Raw genomic sequence first — 18791 nt, 5'->3', positions numbered from 1 at the left:
AAATATGCTACACAAATACTGTGGCATGAGTTGGGAGTGGTGAGACAGACACCCCTTGGCAGAGGGTCCCCTGTTCTTTGTAAACTCTCACCTGAAACCTGACAAACTTATTGCACCAAACATACGTCTGAGAGGATATTTATCCATGAAGAGTAACATGTAAGCTAGCTACAGAAAGCATGTAACTTGTCAGGACTCAAAATTTATTGAGATGTATGTACAGGTAATATTTGTGGAGTAATGTATTTATCTAAAGTATGCTTTATGGACTTGGAGTAGAAATTAGTCACCTGAGTGGTGTGTCTCAATGATGATCCATCCATTCAAGCAAGAGGGAGTTGCTAATCAGTCCCTAGTCAGCTGTCTAGGCAATGCAAGGTTCTATTGTCTATCCTTGCCATATCCCAAAACAGTCAATGGAAAACCATGAGAGACCATGATAAACAATCAAAACCATTTAAAGGTAGAAAAGAAACACTACAACAAGGCAGGAATTCACCCTGCCTGTTTTCAGTATGACATAGACCTCATCTAGGCTACAGGTTACTTGGTATAATTTACGTCACTCAGGAGAGAGCTTCTCGAGCCAGCATAGCTACCGCCTCTCACCGAGGCAGGAGTTAAGCTGTCCCGTCAGCTTAGAGCATCTCCACCACAAGTGCTGCATAAGTGCAGCTGCACTGCTGTAAGTGCTGTAGTGTAGAGAAGGGCACTGTGGCTCCATCACTGAGGACATCCCTTAAGGAGCAGGGAGCTTCCATGAAAGCTTTTATCCTGGTTCTGGTGAAACCAGCCAGCTCTGCAATGGGCTCATGTTTGTTGGGGAAGCAACTTTATTATATAGGAAAGGTAACTTGATAAGTGTAAACTTGGGTTTGCATTTAATGATTCTGTTTTGTGTTGTAAGCAGTTACCACCATCAGTTTCTCACTAGTTAAATCTTAATTCTTTCTTAAATAAACCTACTTTTGTTTTATTATAAGTGCTCACAAGTGCTGTGTTGACAGTAATGGTGGTTTAAGGTAAAACTGGTAAATTATGGTATGCTGCACCTTTGATTGCAGAGGATCTGAAATTTCTGTGATTAGTCAACATTGGGCTGTATCACAGGGGAACGATTCAAAGGGACTCAGGGATTGCAGTGCAGGTATTGTTAACCTGCTTGGCGAAGGAAGAACTGGCAGCATCAGGAAGCTGTCACCCAGCTACCACAAGAAAAGACTCCTCATTGGAGGCAAGGGTAACAAGGTGACTCATAGTTCTGGGTACCCTGAGAACCGTCACAGGTGGCATATACAGTTTTAAGTGCTATGAAATGTAGTTGTTAGTTCCAGGGGTTGCCTCATAGTTATAGCTAGCATAAGCATCAAATATAACCTAAATATTTAAAATGGGTTCTAGGTCAAATTCATGCTAGTTCATATTGGAATTTTTAACAAAATAAAACCTGCCTTCATGCATAACCTTAGTTTTAAAAACACAATTTAAAAACTTTTTGATGTGCACTTTATCATATTATTAATTAGCATGTCACAGTAGAAAGGTTTTATCTACTTTACTGCCAGCCACCTTACTTTAAATATTAAAGTACATTAACCTTGAGACTGGGATAGAGGAAGAAAAAGGGACTTCTCAATTTGCCTTCCCCAAAATGACAAGCTAGTCTTCAAGAAGTAGCAGTTTCTGAGCCTCCCGCCACTTATTTCAGTAAATATAAACTGGGAATCATTCATTATCCTTAGTTTGTTTTTCTTATAGGCATTGAGTTGGAAGTGGTTGTTGCAAACTAACCCTAAAAGAATGCTTAACTTCCTAGAGACGACACAGAAAGAGGGTCAAAAAGTCTAATTAATACTAAGATAAGTTGTTAATAAACATGTATATTCAAAATAGGAGACAATATAAAGGTTATACTTCCCCTAATAATTATCCTTCGTATTTCTACTTCTCGGGGGAGACCATTGTGTAATTCCCAAACTATTTTAAAAACAAAAGGTTAAAATTAACAAGCTGTACGCTAAAAAACCCCAAGATACATCCAGGAGTGCTTTAAATGATTTGGTGTACTACTTTTGTGCTTGAAGGCACTCTTCCATTGGTATCAATCACTACAACACTCGCAAGCAATGAACCAACATTTTGCTCCAGCACACCTTGGTATTGCTCAGGGTTTCTCCTCTCACACTGTTCAATTCTGAATTGTTGTGTAGCCTTTAGCCTCCAATATTCCATCTGCCTTTTTTTGTCGTTCACCTTCCTGCTGTTTCAGTTGAACTCCAGAAGAGCACTTTGGGAAGGGTAGGTTTTATCCGTTCAAAGAGATGTACACTTGGAAAAATGGACAACAAAACAATTTAGGAGAAAGGAAAGAAGTTCAACTTTACCACTGATAATTTTTGTACCATTGATAATGGGCGACCAAAGTGTTCTGCCCCTTCTTACAAATGTAGTCATTTTGTACTTGTATGATAAGAAGCAAGTTTGTTCCAGTGACAGGATAGAAACTCCCAGCGTTATTACAAGTTTAAAAGAAGGCAGTAATTTCTTCAGTAATACATTAATTAAATAATTGTCCTTGGTTAGCATTCTTGCATAAACTCTTGTTTGGACAATTTTTGCTCCTATGTTATGTCAGTTATTTCAAGAACACAGTATTAGTAATTACTGTCATCTTTGTTTTGCTATAGGGTGTAGGTCCTCATGTGCATCGCCCAGTGGATGCTGAAAGCCTAATAGCTCATACCAGTACCTCACCTCAGCAAATACCAGAACAGCCAAATTTTGCAGACTTCAGCCAGTTTGAGGCATTTGCTGCATCAAGTGTAAATGAAGAGGAGGAGGATGAAATTGAAACACATTCAGAAGTTTTGCAGGTCAGTGTAAATGGATATATTGTAGACCACTTAGTTATATATTGGTGTACCCTGTTAGTTATACCCAGTAGACCTTGCATAAATCACATCCTGCCTGTTTCCCTGTCCACGGTTTGTCTGTCAAATCTGTTTAGTTTGTAAACTCTTTTGGGCAGGTATAGTCTTATTGTGTTTGTTTTTGTATAATGCCTGGCATAATGGGGCCCTGATCTTTGTTGCCAGCCTTTGAGTTACTAAAGTATAAATAATATGTAACATCTGATTTAGATCAGAAGTTTCAAATAAGTCTTTATTATTTGGTCGACTCTTTGTACTGAGGTTAGCTGCAGTAGCAAGAGGTTATAATTTAGGGTCCAACAATCCTCTCTTGTTGCTGCCTCTCATGAAACATAATTTTCCTACATGTCTCTGGTGATGTGATCTTATTGCAGATCAGAAATAGTGAGAGTAGTGTGGCGTAGAGATTTACTAGATGGTGCTGGTAATCAGCTACAGCCCTTTCTCTCCATCCCTGAGCTTTTAAAGAGGACTTGGGCTCACATAAGAGTCTTGAGATTGTAAACTGTGTTCATATAACCAGAGAACACACCAGTGTGACACACCTGGCTATCATCCTAATTGTAACAGAATTAAATATTTGCAGACCCGTACAGAGTTTCTAAACTGTCTTATTCTCTGTAGGTTGAAAAACCCTCTGATTCTGCAGGCTCCCTTAGAGTTGCCAAAACAGATGGCAGAGTTGAAGACAAGGCAGCTGCTAGTGTCCCTGTTAATGCGGTATGTAAAATGAAATTTAAGAGGAAAGTGTAGGTTTTAACGCATAGAAGAATGTGTATTAGAACAGTTGCCAGTTAGTGACTACTACATCTGAGTTTGCAGAAGCTTCCATTTGAACTCAGTTCTCAAAGGCTCAGAACTTCTTGAAATATTTACATTTTTGGCTAAAATATTACATGCTTGCTGGGCTGGTTCCATCTAAAATTATGACAGTAGAAGCTCACTTTAATGAAGGTAGATTGCTTACATGTAATCAGATTGTTACCAAAATTGATTCATACAGGGGTTATTTTTAGGATTTTAGTCCATAGGGAACAGATGGCTGGAGCCGTTATCATTTTTTATATATATATGTACACACACACATACCTATACCACAAGGTCAATTACTACTCAATTATTCTCACGCAGTTTTTCTGATGCTACCTGAGAGAACTCAAGTAGACCTGTTATGAGTCAATGTTCTCAGAACTCGTACAGTAAATAAATTAGTTTCACAGAAAGTTTTGCACAGCCAGTTGATTTGAGTACAAATATAATTAATTGTGATGTTTGCTTATGGGCTGCCTTTTGCCTCCCAGGGAAAAGGCACCACACCTCTTGCTCCACCACCAAAGCCTATTCGCAGAAGGTTAAAATCGGAAGATGAGCTGAGACCTGAAGTTGAGGAGCATACACAGAAAACAGGTGTCATAGCTGCTGTTCTTGCTTCACAGCCATCTATCCCTAGGTAACCCAGGATGAGTATGAATATGTCTAATATTGGGAAGTTCACACTGAAACAGCAAATAATACTGTTAGCTTACAGAAGAGCTACAAGCGATTTTACAATGTGTTGAATAACTATTAGTGACTGTAAATCAGATATATAATACTACTAAGGGTGTCAACATAAATATTAAAGGTTGAGATATACCTAATAAGGCACTCCAATTGTTTGGATGAAAAACTTACTCACATTTTGCAAAATACATTGACTATCAAAAGTGCTCTGTAAATGTTAGTGTTGTATTGTTAATTTTGAATAAAGTTGGTGAGTATGGATGGTCTTGAACTTAAATGTGCAGTTGTCATATTCTCCTTTATCCTCAAGTCTATGCTAACCACAATCCAATTAAATTAAAGTCAATCTGGTATTGTATCGGTAGTCTGGAAGGTGTACATTTTTGATAGCAATTTAAGAATGTAATTAATTGTGTTTGTTCTGTAGGAAACTGGTATGCAAAGCTTCTGTGAAAACAAGGCTAATCTACTCTGTGTTCTAGTCTATAGAAAGGAAAATAAGTGGGAAGAGTCACTAAATTATGTAAAAGTGTCCTTTGTACAGCTCTTGCTGAGCACTTTAAATAGGGACTAAGGAATTGAGTAGACTTATCAGTTATTTTTTGGCATGCTTGGCAGTGAAAAGACTTACAAAAAACACTTAATATATCCTCAGGTCCGTGGGGAAAGACAAGAAAGCAATTCAGGCATCAATTAGACGCAATAAGGAAACGAACACTGTTTTGGCCAGATTGAATAGTGAATTACAGCAACAGTTAAAGGTAATACCATCATTCTCTTTGTATGTCAGTTTCTGAGAAGTGTGTGCACATGTGTAGGCTGAGATAGCATAGTGATGGGGCCATTTAAGTACCAAGGTAGAGATCTGTGTGTATTAACACACAAATGGTATATGGGAGAGAGCATAGGAGATAGCTATTTAAAATGTTAAGCTGTTTTTATACACAAGTGAATAACTAGTTAGGCATTAGTACTGCTGAAAAGGATCTGTGGATAACATAGTGGATCACAAATTAAATATGCGCCAGCAATGTGGTACAGTTGCGAAAAAAGCTAATATTCTGGGGTGTATTAATAGGAGTGTTTTTATACAAGACATGGGAGGTAATTGTCTCACTGTACTTGACACTGATGAGGCCTCAGCTGCAATACAGTGTCCACTTTTGGGCACCACGTTTAACAAAAGATGTGGCCAAATTGGAGAGAGTCCAGAGGAGAGCAACAAAAATAAGTGTAGAAAACCTGACCTTTGAGGAAAAGTTAATAAATTAAAATTAAAAAAAAAAAAAAAAACACCTGAGCATGTTTAGTCTTGAAAAGAAGATTTGGTGAGGAAATCTGATAAGTCTTCAAATATGTTAAGGGCTATTATAAAGAGGAAGGTAATTGATTAATTGTTCTCCATGTCAACTGAAGGAAGGATAAGAAGTAATCTTCTTAATCTGCAGCAAGGGAGATTTGGGTTCAGTATTAGCAAAAACTTTAAGGATAGTTAAGCACTGGAATAGGCTTCCAAGGGAGGTTATGGAATCCCTGTCATTGGATGTTTTTAAGAACAGGTTGGACAAACACCTGACAGGGATTGTCTAGGTATAGATCATCCTGCCTCAATGCAGGAGGCTGGAGTAGATGACCTCTCAAGGTCCCTTTCAGCCCTACATTTCAATGAGTCTGTGATTACAGGAGATAGCTATTTGCAATGTGCTCTTGTGGAACTCTGAAAATAGAAAGGACAAGAAAATTAGTTTGTGTTGAAGAAGTGTTTCTACAAGATGCCTTCTTGTTTCTAATTATCTTGATATTACTGATTAACGTGCTGTTAAGTATAGCAAAAATAAGACTAGAACAATAACTAACTTGTACACTTAATATCACTATTCTGAGATGACGGTATTAGGAAAACTAGCAGATGCACTTAGAAGTGCATTTGTGGTTTTTTTCTTCAGCCTTTAGGGTGGGGGAGGGGAGAATCAAATCCTGAAACATGTTAATGAAATGTAAAGCACAAAACATTGATTCATTTCATAAGCATATTATTGAAAAAAATAAAAAGGCACAATGTCTGAAATGCAAATATTGCAATTCAGTAAATAAACACAAGAAAACAGTCACCAATCTAACCTAACTAGTTACATTGCTCACTGTTGTCTTGTGCTTTACCTTTTGAATTTGTCTTTGGATGCCAATGTACTTTTACCTAATTTATTTTTTCAGCACCTCATCTTAGTTATGAATTTCATACTAAACCAATCCAGATGCTAAACGCATTGAATTTATGCTATGCTGGCTAGATAGGAGTGCAAGTCATTTAGAAAACTGACAAGTCTGAATTCAAATCTGTATTATAGTTCTTTAAAGACAATTGGGATGGGTGAAATTCACTGAAAACAAACTTCAAGTTCATGAAACTTTAACAAGTGAAATTCTGCCTCACTCTCTTCTCCCAATTTTATTTGAAAATATCATATGTATAAATTCATGCCTACTTATCCTTGCCTAGTATTTGGGTGGCACAAAAAGGAATGCAGCCTGCTTAAATGGCTTTATTTTTTAACAAAGGTCTCATTCATAGTGTGTAGAATTCACTAGCCGAGGCTCTGATTCAGCTGAAAGGAAGGGGTTCTTGTATTCTTTAGAGAACAACTTGAAGTGAGTGCCCAAAGCTGATGCCTACATTTACCTTATTTTGATCACAGTAAGAATTTTTTCACAATGTGCTTTCACTTTGGACTATAAATTGAAAATCTTTCGTTTCCAGGATGTTCTTGAAGAGAGAATCTCCCTGGAAGTCCAACTGGAACAGCTTCGACCCTTCTCTCACCTATAAGCCAATTGCCGTTAACTGTGAATTTACTAAATTTGGAAAGGGGGATTGGGTTCAAAGCCTATTGAAAGACCCATTCATTCAGCGAAATGCACTCAATTCAACATTAAATTTTGTGATTCTGTTCTGTCCAGTTTGTCCATCGTTGCATTTAAGTATTTTAACTTCAATCAAAAAAAACCAGGATAACTTTTTTCCTTGAATCTTGGCACTGCCTCCCCTGCCATTTCCTTGGGAGTGCATGATCTGTCTACTGGAGTTGAGTTTGCACAGTTTCAGTGGCCAAAACTTCAAACTGGAATTAATTACCTAATGGTTTCTATATTTCATGTCAAAGAAAAGGACATCTTGTCAGTTAACTTTTAACATTAAAGCACATATATACCATAAATGCCTCTTACACTGCAGCATTTGTTTTATTGTGTAAAACAGGAAAACTAATCTGGTATGTGAACCAAAATTGATCTCCCAAACCACCTTTCACAGTTTAGCAAGTAATTCACAATTCCAGAAAGCCTGCCTTTTTTGCAATAAAGTAGCTCCCTCAGGCTGCCACAGAGTTTCTTGCAGGCTACCTTGCCATATCATCTAAAATTGGTTATTTCATCTTTGTTTCATACTTTGTGCAGTATGTGACCAGATTGCCAGGTGTTCACATTTTTCCACTCATGATCTTGATTCAGCCGCATGCATATAAATGACCTATGGTACAACTGATACTATACGTAACAGACCTTCCTCGGTCATCTCTTCTGTGAAAAAGAATTGGGTGTTAATTCCCAATGTATTGATTGCACATTTCCTGAGCACTACCTGTAAATGCATGCTTCACACATTACCTTTTATTAACAGATCATATCCACCAGTCTTTACTGTAACAGATTGTACTGTCAAGTAATGTGTCAATACCTCTCTGAAATTCTAATTCCCAGCCAAAAAATAAACAGTTTGTTTCTTAGGACTTCTGGGTTACCTTCTGTTACCTTGTCTCCAGGCCTTATTCTTCTGGCATATAGACAGGTTTCACTATTAACAAAAAATTCCCTGAGTGTATCCTGTTATTGGGGTTGATGTACTGTATTAGGTTTTGTTGTATATTGTATGATACACACCTTTTGATCTCATATGTAAATTTGCATTAATTGCTGACTAACAGCAGATATTCTATTTAATGGCTTCTTCTGGCTGTGGGATCATAGATGTTAAATCGCATGGATGTATCTCAGCAGAATCAGAACTAGCAATTGTGTGATTTTTACACCAATAAAACAGCACAATATTTTAATTTTGTTGATTCATCTTTAACTGGAACTTGTAACTCTCACAAATCTGCAGGAATATATTTTTAAACCTTTTTGATGGCAGTCACAAGGAGCAGCAGAATCCTTTGTTCTTCTAGTTTTCAGCTTTTGGCCATCTTGGATTTTCTTGGTAAAGTGAGGCTAGCCTTCATTTTTGTTAATATAGTCGCACAAGCTATGTCTCGTTTCTAGAGTACAAGCATAAGGGATGCAGTGTGGTGCAGTAGCTAAAGCACTGGACTGGGACTCAGATTGGGTTCCATTCCTGGATCTGCCACTCACCAACTGGAAGACCTTTAGTAAGTCGTGTTACCTCTTTGTGCCTTAGCTTCCCCATCTGTAAAATATGAATAATGATACTGACCTCCTTTGCAAAGCTCTCTCAGATCTATTGATGAAAAGCGCTAAGGTAGAATGGATATTATCTTAAATTTAGAAATAAACCTAGGCATCCTGTATAAAGGCAGTATGCTGCTACAGTGTAACTCTTGGGTGAAAAGAGGTCACTAATAAATTACATTAGTTAGATTTCTGTGACAGTACCTTCTGAATGTAATCAAACTAAATAGATCACAGTTTAGAAGCCCTTGACCTTCCCTGCTTCACTGGTTTTAAATTAGTTTCTTAACCACATTACCAATTGATTACTGAAAAGACCATTTTAAATCAAATTTTCTACTGTTTATGCTATTTACTACTTCTGTTTGGACAGTGAAAATAGATTAGTATGTTTCCCTTTCTGATAACTATACATTGACAGGATACTTGCAGTTGTTAAAAATACTGTGGGGAAATTTTACTACTTTTAACATCTGTTCCAGTTATATTTTTTTGAAAATGTCATGGAAACATTACTGTTTTCTTTTGTACATATGCAAACTAGCATTCCTTAACATAGAAGTAATGAATTTCACACTGTGAAATTAAAAAAGTGGATCTTTTTATTTGCATGTAGGTGGATTGAGATTTCTATAATGAATAACTTGTTTAAAAAATAAACTGCCTATGTAGAAATCACACTTGCACAATATGTTGTCAATTAGTAGATTAAGTGTCAGACTAAATTTAGTGAAATCAGGTATAAGCGAAAAGGAGAAATGCAAGGCAACCCAGAAAAGTTAATAGTCTAAGACTGGGGTCGGCAACCTTTCAGAAGTGGTGTGCCGAGTCTTCATTTATTCACTCTGATTTAAAGTTTTGCGTGCCAGTAATACATTTTAACGTTTTTAGAAGATCTCTTTCTATAAGTCTATAATAAATAACTAAACTATTGATGTATGTAAAATAAATACGTTTTTTTAACTGTTTAAGAAGCTTCATTTAAAATAAAATTAAAATGCAGAGCCCCCCGGACCGGTGGCCAGGACCCAGGCAGTGTGAGTGCCACTGAAAATCAGCTCGCGTGCCACTTTCGGCACCCGTGCCATAGGTTGCCTACTCCTGGTCTAAGATCACGTCACCATTGTAACTAACTATCAAGTAGCCGGGTAACACTGAAAGACCATATGCTGCATTTTCCAACTAGGTCCTCTGGTACAATCAAGGAACATGATTTTTTTTTTTAATTGTATGCATGTAATTGTCCATGCAGTTTTGTTTATAAAAATAGATTTCTTTAAAAAAAAAACATAAATCAGACATTCAGACCTTTGAATTAAATGTAAAAAAATTTTTTACTCTCAAATCCTAAATGCATATATGGATCTCAATGTCACAAATCTTTGCAATGGAATCAACAAAATTGTACATCAAATTAAGAGCTTAATTGCAGTAATACCAGTTTTATATCTAGGCAGGAGAAATAGGATTAATGTTTTTTTAAAGATTTCTTGTGATTTATTTTGAATACTCATGTGAACTTTAAACCAAATTTTTAGTTAGAAAAAAATCTAATATCTAAAGGGCTAGTTTAATTTCTCATCTTCACTACAATCTTTTGTTTTAAGAACATCAGATTCTGTGGTGGTCATCAACATTTAACTCATCTAAAGTAATGTGGGTAGGATTTATATTCTGTTAGGAATTAGACATAATTCCCATTTATTGAAGTTGGTCGGATGCAAAACATACCGGTAATTGTTTTAATGTTCCCTCATCAATCCCTTCTGTCTCCCATTTGTTTGTTCTAGCAACCTGTTGCATCTTGTTATAATTAGGGTGACCAGATATCCTGTTTTTATAGGGGCAGTCCTGTTTTTGGGACTTTCTTACATAGGCGTCTATTATCCCCCCCACCCCAGTCCCATTTTTTCACAGTTGCTATCTGGTCATCCTAGTTATAATCCTAGATTGATTGTGAGCTCTTTGGGCCAGAGATTCTGTATTTGTACAGTGCCTAGGACAGTGTGGTTGCAATCTGTGATGCTGCTGCATGCTACTGCAGAGAGAGTAGTTTGGGGAATAAACAGGGGAGGAAGGATAAATGCAAATATAGTTTGTACACACTTGTTTGCACACAGTATTTTTCTTCAAACTGTTTGGAAAAACTAAACTTATTGCAGGCTGCTATAACAAGCAGCATCAATTTCTTGATCCAATTTTTCTCTTCCCTCTAGCACTACCCCCCATCTTTTCCCTCTACTAATTTGCCTCTTTTCTTCCACCATTTAAACTGTTGCTTATTTTCCCTCAATACCTATTCATTGTCCTCTCCCATGTCTATCTACAAAATAAAACTGAATATGTGAAAAGGCTTTTCTTTTTTTAAAGGCAATGCTACTTTTAAGACTGTCAGTGTAATAAATTATTCTTCATGTTTTTTCTTGTCCATCTCAAGGGTCCCTCATTTTCATCCCAAAGGCACTGATTCCGTCTTACATGGACTGGATTTTTCTCACTTATTACTGAAAAATACGTCTGACATCCAGAATTGAGAATTACAAAATTAAGGTTATAAAACGTTATTACACTAAAGGAATGAATCCACAGCATTTTTAAATTTCCTACATGAATAATTTTTGTCCTTCATTGAGTCTTCCAAACATTCTGTTCTTCATTTGGGCCTTGGTAGGTTGAGGTACACTTCTCCTCCCACCTCTAATGTATGCACATAAGCTTTATTCACTAAGGGCTTTTATACCTATCAAGTTCCTGTGTTGCAAGCCAGGGTATGATCTATAGGGCATCAGCTTACCCCTCAGTAATGTCCTGTGTGGTCACTGCTTCAGTGCAGTGAAAGTTCTAGAGTAGGGCCTAACATACTACTCTTTGTAGGCTAAGCAGCACTCTGGAGCTTTCACAGCACTGTAGTAGTGTCCATATTGGACATTACTGAGTGGCAAACTGGAACACTGTAGATTCACACCTTGGCTTGCTGTGCAGTAACTTGCTCTGTAGACACACCCTAAAAATACTTTACCAAAATACACTTGCAGAAAAATTTGTCTTAATCTGCTTGTTAATAGTAAGCACAAAAACTTATTTTACTGAGAAGGAAGTTCTTGAGAAGTAGTGTTTGAAGCATTGTATGTCTTAACCTTTAGTGAACACATTTCTATTCCATGAAACCAAAACAAATTGCAAGAATTCCTTGACATTAGATTCCTAAAAATGTCAGAACAGACCCAGAGCAAATAATAATTCTAGGAGAAAAATAAGGAGCCGTTCGTTCATGTAAATTCTAAACATAACTTATCTATTTTTGCTACTATGCTGCTTAAATACCTTCTACAGCAGTCCTTGTTGGGTGATTTCAGTTTCAGCTACAGGTTGACGAGTGTTGATTCTACCATAAGTTCCTGCAGTCTGAGGCGCACACATGATAGTACTCTATCAAAAGGAATGCTAACTTTTTGGTAATGATGCAGAATTTGAACAAAAGTTTCTCGGAGTAGGAAACTGCACAAAATATCTGTTCACAAATAATTAGCACATACTACAGAAGTTGGGCATCCTAAACACTAAGATGAATCTCATTTCTTCTCAATGCTACAGCTGATTGCACTTTGCAGTGCAGACAGCCATGTAAATTTATCATCTTCATCCTCTATAGAACAAATCCATTGGCGTTTTGGGCCTTGTAGAATAAATGCATTCTTGATATCTGTTAGTGTGTAAAAAAGAAAAGGCTTTAGTGTATTAACTGCTCTTGACCAATAAGTTATCTAAGGGATAGGTGGTAGAGTTTCATAGAATCTTGCAAATAGCTTTACTCTTAAATTCTGACTTCCAATGGTTTAAGGACATAATAGCAAAAAATACTTCTGCTTGTCTGATTTAAGAATGTGGGTCTGATCATATGGGAAGCCCATAGAATACAGCCCACAAAGTGAGGTAGATATCACAGGGGAGACACTGGACAGTGTTAAGTCATGTTTTTAGGAATCATGTTTGCTAAAAGTTTGAAATCTAAGTATATGCTGACTTTCAACCCTACGTTCTCCTAAACTGGTCTATAGGCATAGCTCCAGTGACCTGCACTGGGCCATCTGAGGAAGCTATGCTAACATAATCTAACTATGGATTCTGGCCTTCTCGGTTTAAGATTTTCTTTTTTATTTTTTTTAATCTGCTGGTTGCTTAGGGTCTTGGGGATGGGGAAAAGCAGACAGAAGCTACTAAGCATGTCACTATGGGTGGGTATTGAGAGGGGTATGGAGGGGTATTTCCTCCCCAAACTGGATACATCACAGAAGTGACACATGGTGTGGGGGGTCAGATTTTTTCTCCCTTCTATTTGGCCCTGCTTCCTCCCTGTGCAGCAATGTTCAGGGGCAGGAGGGTGAGCAGTGACACTAGGCACTGTGTCCAGGTCAGTTTCCTCACATGGGCTGCATAAGGGGAGTCCAGCAGAGCTTCAGTTTGGGGCCATTTCAGTTTTACTAGCCCGTAAAATAAGAGATTTGCCCCAGAAACACAGGTACCTAGACATTCTAATCAGCACCGGTAACATTGTAGCAAGTGAACATAAGATCAGAGCTGCTTCCCAAGGGTCTGTGCAGTGTACAGCACTGACTGTGTCAAGCCCAGGTGCGTGACAGAGTGAACAAGGAAAGTTAAATGTGAATGGAATGTGCTCAAGCAGCTGGGCAAAGGGGACAGGCTTTAGCCATAGATTTGTTTGATGTGTGCATTGCATGTTTAGGTATCTCTAAAACCAAGGAGACCTGATTACATGAAAGTGCTTGGTTCTGTTCATTCAATAATTTGTTTTCATGCTAATACTGATTTTTAAGTGGTAAACATACTGCAAATAAATTGAAACAAAATTAAGGGTGATTAAATAACATAAACTGTGTGTGGTCCCCGCCCCCAAATATAGAAGTCAAACTATGTCTATGCATTTCACTAACATAATCCAGATTGTTTGAATTATGCACTACTGGTGTTAAATTGCTTTGTATGCTATTGGATTTATAATGGTTTTGGCAGATGTAATAGTGCACACCTGGCGCTGACATTTATCTATGGGCACTCCGGGTATTTGCTTTATCGGGCTTGAGAAATCCCCTCTCATTTAAAAATAGACACAGGAAGCAGGGGGAGAGGTTTTCCTGATGCGTACAACTCCTTACAACACTCATTAATGTTAATGAAAGTTAAGCATGCATCAAGAGGATTCCCTGTATTGGGACTGATTAGCCCAGTTGCTTGTTTATGTGGAGTTCAAAATATTATTCCCCCCACTTATCTGGTAAACAACCCTTTCTTCAGTGTTTCAATTACAGCTGTAATTAATATAGGTGTTAAGTAAAAGCTGCTTTTGCTAAACAAAAGGTGGGAGGAATTGATTTGATTAAGAACTAATTCAGATATTTCATTATGGTTGAATGGGGAAAGGATCAAACTTGAATATTTTTTTTCAGGTATTGGGGTAAAATTCAGCCAAAATGTCCGGATATCAGAAATAGTTATCAAATAGCGAAAGCTTTTAATGTGTAATGAGAGCAATCCACCTGCTGAGAGGAGAGCTTAAGGAGGAGCAATGGAGGGGTTAGCTCTGAAGGGTGCCCTAATTAGTGCTGTGTGAATAACAGATGTTTTTGTTTGCTGGCAATTCTGAAAAATGGGGGAGGGGAATAGTTTGGGGTCAAACTAAAATCAATGTTATAAAAAGATTCAGTGAATCGAAACGTAAAAAGATTGTTTTGGACTGAATGAAGTGTTCTGCTTAAGCTCAAACAAAAAACATTAAAATTCTTGAATCTTTTTAATTTTTAAATAAAATTAAGTACATTTTGAAAATCATTTTGAATAAAAAAAATTAAAACATTTCTTTCTGAAAATGTCAACAGAACACTTCAGGTTTTTTTAGGCTTTGTCATCCAAAACAGTGTGGTAAAATTGACACAAATTCACAATGTTTTTGGTGTCAACGAGTCTGTATTTTTTGCTGAAAAAGTTAGCATCCAAAAAACTTCCATCTGTAGCCCTAATGGTGGGACTATCTGTGAAGTCTAAAACCTCTGGAGCCTCAAGGAGGGAGTGGGGGAGAGAAGAAAAACACAGCTGCAGGGTGCATTCTGAAAACCCTGTTACTCATATTCTTCTGCCTGCTAAATTACAGAAAGACTTTAGGCAAGCTTGTGTTCTGTTCTCTCTTCTATATCTCCTTTGCATTCAGGGTCCCATGAAAAGTCACCAGTCCCTACTGACTGCTGGAAAATACTGGTAATAGTAATTTGGAAGTTAAAATAAGCAGGCCTGGGAGTTAAGCTGATTTACTGCCTTGCACTATGACAGTGGCAGAATGCAATATTGCTGTCTTCCATTGACATATATGCCGGCTTTTGCTTCAGCTCTTGCCCTTCCATGGGTGGATGATGATGATAGCCTCTGGCATAAGTGAGGCCAGGGGTTTTAATAGCTTAAAACACATGTGCACACACTGTTATCTATATGGGATGTAGAGGGGGCGGGGGAAGAAACCATGCAAGGATAGGTCTGCACTAGAGTTTTTAACTTAATTGCCAATTAACTGAAATTAGTCTGTATGTGGCAGTCAGGACACTTCACACATGCTTGTTCCAGGATACACACACTTTTGGTTTACCCTGTGCTCCATGCTTGTGGCTCTTTCACACTAACATGTACAAACATGTTAATTAACTCAAGTCATTTGGCAATCAAATGGAATTTAAAAGAATAAATAAAACTCCAGTGTAGACAGACCCTAAGCCAGAACTCTGTAATGATCAGAACTACTCAACATGGGTCTGGATAAGGGGTGACAATTACCTGAAGTGTAGTGTTAGCTGAACTTGTGTATGGTGATTTAGTCCATCTATTTTTGGAAAACACTAAAGAACTGTAGCTTGGTTCCTTACACCTCACCACATAAATACAAATGGCCTATCCTCATGCTTACATTAATTCTTATTTAGGTCAAATTCAACTATAATAAAACAAACTAACAGCAGATTATAGCCCACAGAATGGAACATTCTAAACCGACATTATTGATCACTGGAGGAATGTTATAAAACATACATTTTGAACGTGGAATGTCTTCTACAACAAGCCTGTGAAGAGCTACTGCTGCCAAGAACTGGTAAGTTGTTTTTGGGGTCCGTTCAAATGGCATATAAGAGATGCTACGGTTTGAAATAACAAGTGCATCGTTGAAAAGAAAAAGGCTAAGATTGCTGATGTGTTCATAGACCCTGCCAAAAGGGAAAAAAATATTACTTGTATGCTTTAAACCTTGAAATATATGGAAATCTATAAGAGGCTTTTGAGAACTAGTATAGCTACATCAGTGTTATCCAGTACTGCTACAATATATTATCAGAATGTTTTTCCTGTCTTTTAAGTGAAAATAATTGGGAAGGGGCCAGTAACATAGGGAAGATGATCTGACCTTGGAAATTAAAGTGGTGATGATGGAATCTTTAAATTCTGTATTATATTAATTTACACTGCAAGTAAAATACATGCAGGGCTACAATTACAACTTTGGGTTCTGGTGATACCGAACACTTGCGCTTCATTCTCATAGCTGGTTATAAGAATCCCTTAAGCTGCAGCTAATAGAGTTGGGGGATACATAACTTTTTTGACAATCCACAGAGGCTTCAAATTTTCTACAGTATTGCCTGCTTCATTCAATTTTGGTTTTTAATTTAAGTTCCTAATGACTTTCAGGTGAACTGAGAATCAAATTAGAACTTCCAGCATTTGGGAAGTGGCTGTTCCTTTATACCAAAGTTCTTTGGATGCTCTGTACTATTAACTGTAAAAAGTTGGAATTTGAGTTGTCCTTTGCCCTGTTTTCAATAGATTGAAAAGAGCTTCACCACAACTAGTTTTCTCTTTTCATCAAGACTGAGTCCTTCTACCTTCTATTCTTGGCACTGCCAGCCTGTTGCAAGTGTTCAAAACTTGTAAAATTTTAGATCTAATACCACCCGTCTCTTAATTTCAGGACACATTTTTGTGGCTCCTCAGTTCTGGAACTAAGCTATTTAATTTGCATTTTCCCCTCACCCATGCCAGGTTTTGAACTTTCCTTTAAATGTCTTCTGTTTACACTCTAGTCTTAAACATTGTCATTTAGAAGCATTACGAGCAGGAAAATTCTTCTGCAATTCATACGGTATACAGCTCCAGTCACAGTTGCAATATTATCACATGTTCCTGTATGATGAAGCAGAAGAAGCTTGTTTGTAGGAGGCAGGCTCTTACTAAAACACACATCTGAAATAGCTGCAGAAAATGACCAGACAAATGAATTGTTTTTTATAGACTTTTCTCAGTTTTGCACCAGCATGAAAGCTTCTTAAATATGGAGTTGATTATTTTTTCTAACTTTTACAGATGATAGAGAGCTGGCAGGTTCTGGATCCTCTGCTGGAAATCAAAAATTGAAACTGGAAACATAGTCACAAATAAGTAGTGGTATCACCACTCTGGTCAATTAATTTCCACAGTTGAGACAAAAAAAAGAACCTGTCAGAAGAGATGGGTGCTACCAGATAAAGAAATTTGAAGGCAGTTTATTCTTTGACCTTCAGCCATGTAGGCACACTACCTTGTGCTTGAACCTGATGATTATCCAATCTGAATATTAGATGATAATATGTTAATTCAATGCTGCCTAAGAGCTCACAAAAGGAAAACAAGAAGAATGCAATTTGCTACCCACCTCCCACAGGAAGTTGATGGAAGTGAGATATAACCACTTAATGCTAATGACCTCTCCTCAGTGCTCCATAGGAATATGTAACTCCACTTGATTCTTTCCATTCCAAAATTTCCTCAGGGCACAGTGGCAAGGACCTGGGACAACTTCTTTCCAACTCTAAATTAGCAACCAGTCACCTGTCAGGTCTAGTTTTTTGTTTATCACTCCCCCCTTTGGTATTTAATATATTTGTTTACCTGAATGAAACACAGATTTCCTCAGAACAGCAGCTAAACTGGGTTACATCTTGTATTCTAATCAGGTACCTGTTGGCTTCTAATAAATTCTGTGAATTAAACATTTATAGGATTAAAAGACATGGAAACCAAACTTTGGTTTTAGAGTTTATCCTGATATGTTAATTACAAGATTGTCACAATAGACTGACAATGAGAATATGGAGTTATTTATTTTTGTTGTTTTTTATTAATTAGGCCTCCTTTGTGGCCAGAATTTTGATTTGGGTAGTGCCTCTAAAATGGATTAATACTGTCAGATATCTTTTGGTTATTTACCAGATACAGGGAAAAAAAATTCTGCAAATTGTGGCTTCTCCTGAAATACATCTCAACTGAAGTAGACATTGACATGGCTGAATGAGTCACCCTTGGCTTCCACTTTTAGCACATTTAATTAAGCAAATGTTGCAGGTAGGGCTGGCTGAAAATTCTGTCCACTAATTTTCAACAAATAGGGGGTTTTTTGGAGGGGGGGGGGTGGGTTTTTTCAGGTTTTTTTCATGTCGTCTGCTTTCCACAGAAAACCTCAATTTTTCATCAAACACCCAAAAACTGAAATATTCCGGGCCCCAAACCAAAATAATTTGGACATCCTGCTGTGGTGCCTCATGAGACTTGTACCCCTATTGTACTCTGATTTCCTCATATCCCCATTCTCTTTTGTATTGGCTGTCCTCCAGTGCAGCCTACATGCACGGGACTCCCATGAGGTTACCCTCTCCTTTACGCCCTGAGGGGAGCCTGTGGTTATCATGAGAGAGAGAGTCTGGCCAAGGAGCTTAGCCTATAAAGGAAATACTTACGTGTAAATTTTCATTCTAGGATTCTACATGTCAGTCACTTTACAGTAGGACATTCCCCATCTCCACGCCA

General features: G+C 37.6%; 2 protein-coding genes across 19 annotated transcripts in view; one reads left to right on the top strand and one right to left on the bottom strand.

The window, feature by feature from the left end:
• The window catches only part of REPS1 (RALBP1 associated Eps domain containing 1), a 121315-nt gene extending 112773 nt beyond the window's left edge, over positions 1–8542 (top strand). For 11 of the 12 annotated variants that reach the window (XM_045011739.1, XM_045011741.1, XM_045011742.1 and 8 more), the window contains 5 exons: positions 2688–2873; positions 3555–3650; positions 4232–4380; positions 5089–5194; positions 7192–8542. In XM_045011739.1, coding sequence (XP_044867674.1) covers positions 2688–2873; positions 3555–3650; positions 4232–4380; positions 5089–5194; positions 7192–7260 — 606 coding nt within the window. In that variant the 3' untranslated portion in view covers positions 7261–8542. The remainder of the gene's footprint in view (positions 1–2687; positions 2874–3554; positions 3651–4231; positions 4381–5088; positions 5195–7191) is intronic. The other variant, XM_045011745.1, reaches the window with a different exon arrangement.
• The window catches only part of ECT2L (epithelial cell transforming 2 like), a 58892-nt gene continuing 42060 nt past the window's right edge, over positions 1960–18791 (bottom strand). The window contains exons 20-23 of one of the 7 annotated variants that reach the window (XR_006578482.1): positions 17877–17965; positions 15987–16159; positions 12222–12600; positions 1960–2328 (exon numbers count right to left, since the gene is read on the bottom strand). Coding sequence is in view for 1 of the 7 variants with exons in the window: in XM_045011734.1 (XP_044867669.1) it covers positions 12470–12600; positions 15987–16159; positions 17877–17965 (393 nt within the window). In the remaining 6 variants the exon portion in view is untranslated. Of the gene's footprint in view, positions 2329–7785; positions 8896–11833; positions 12601–15986; positions 16160–16982; positions 17133–17640; positions 17797–17876; positions 17966–18791 lie in introns of those variants that run through there. The other 6 variants (XR_006578481.1, XR_006578483.1, XM_045011734.1 and 3 more) reach the window with 6 other exon arrangements.

This window comes from Mauremys mutica, chromosome 3 (genome assembly GCF_020497125.1).
Source record: "Mauremys mutica isolate MM-2020 ecotype Southern chromosome 3, ASM2049712v1, whole genome shotgun sequence".
Lineage (NCBI taxonomy): Eukaryota > Metazoa > Chordata > Testudines > Geoemydidae > Mauremys > Mauremys mutica.
The sequence above is the reverse complement of the archived record's forward strand: the minus strand, read 5'-3'. Positions and strand labels throughout refer to the sequence as shown.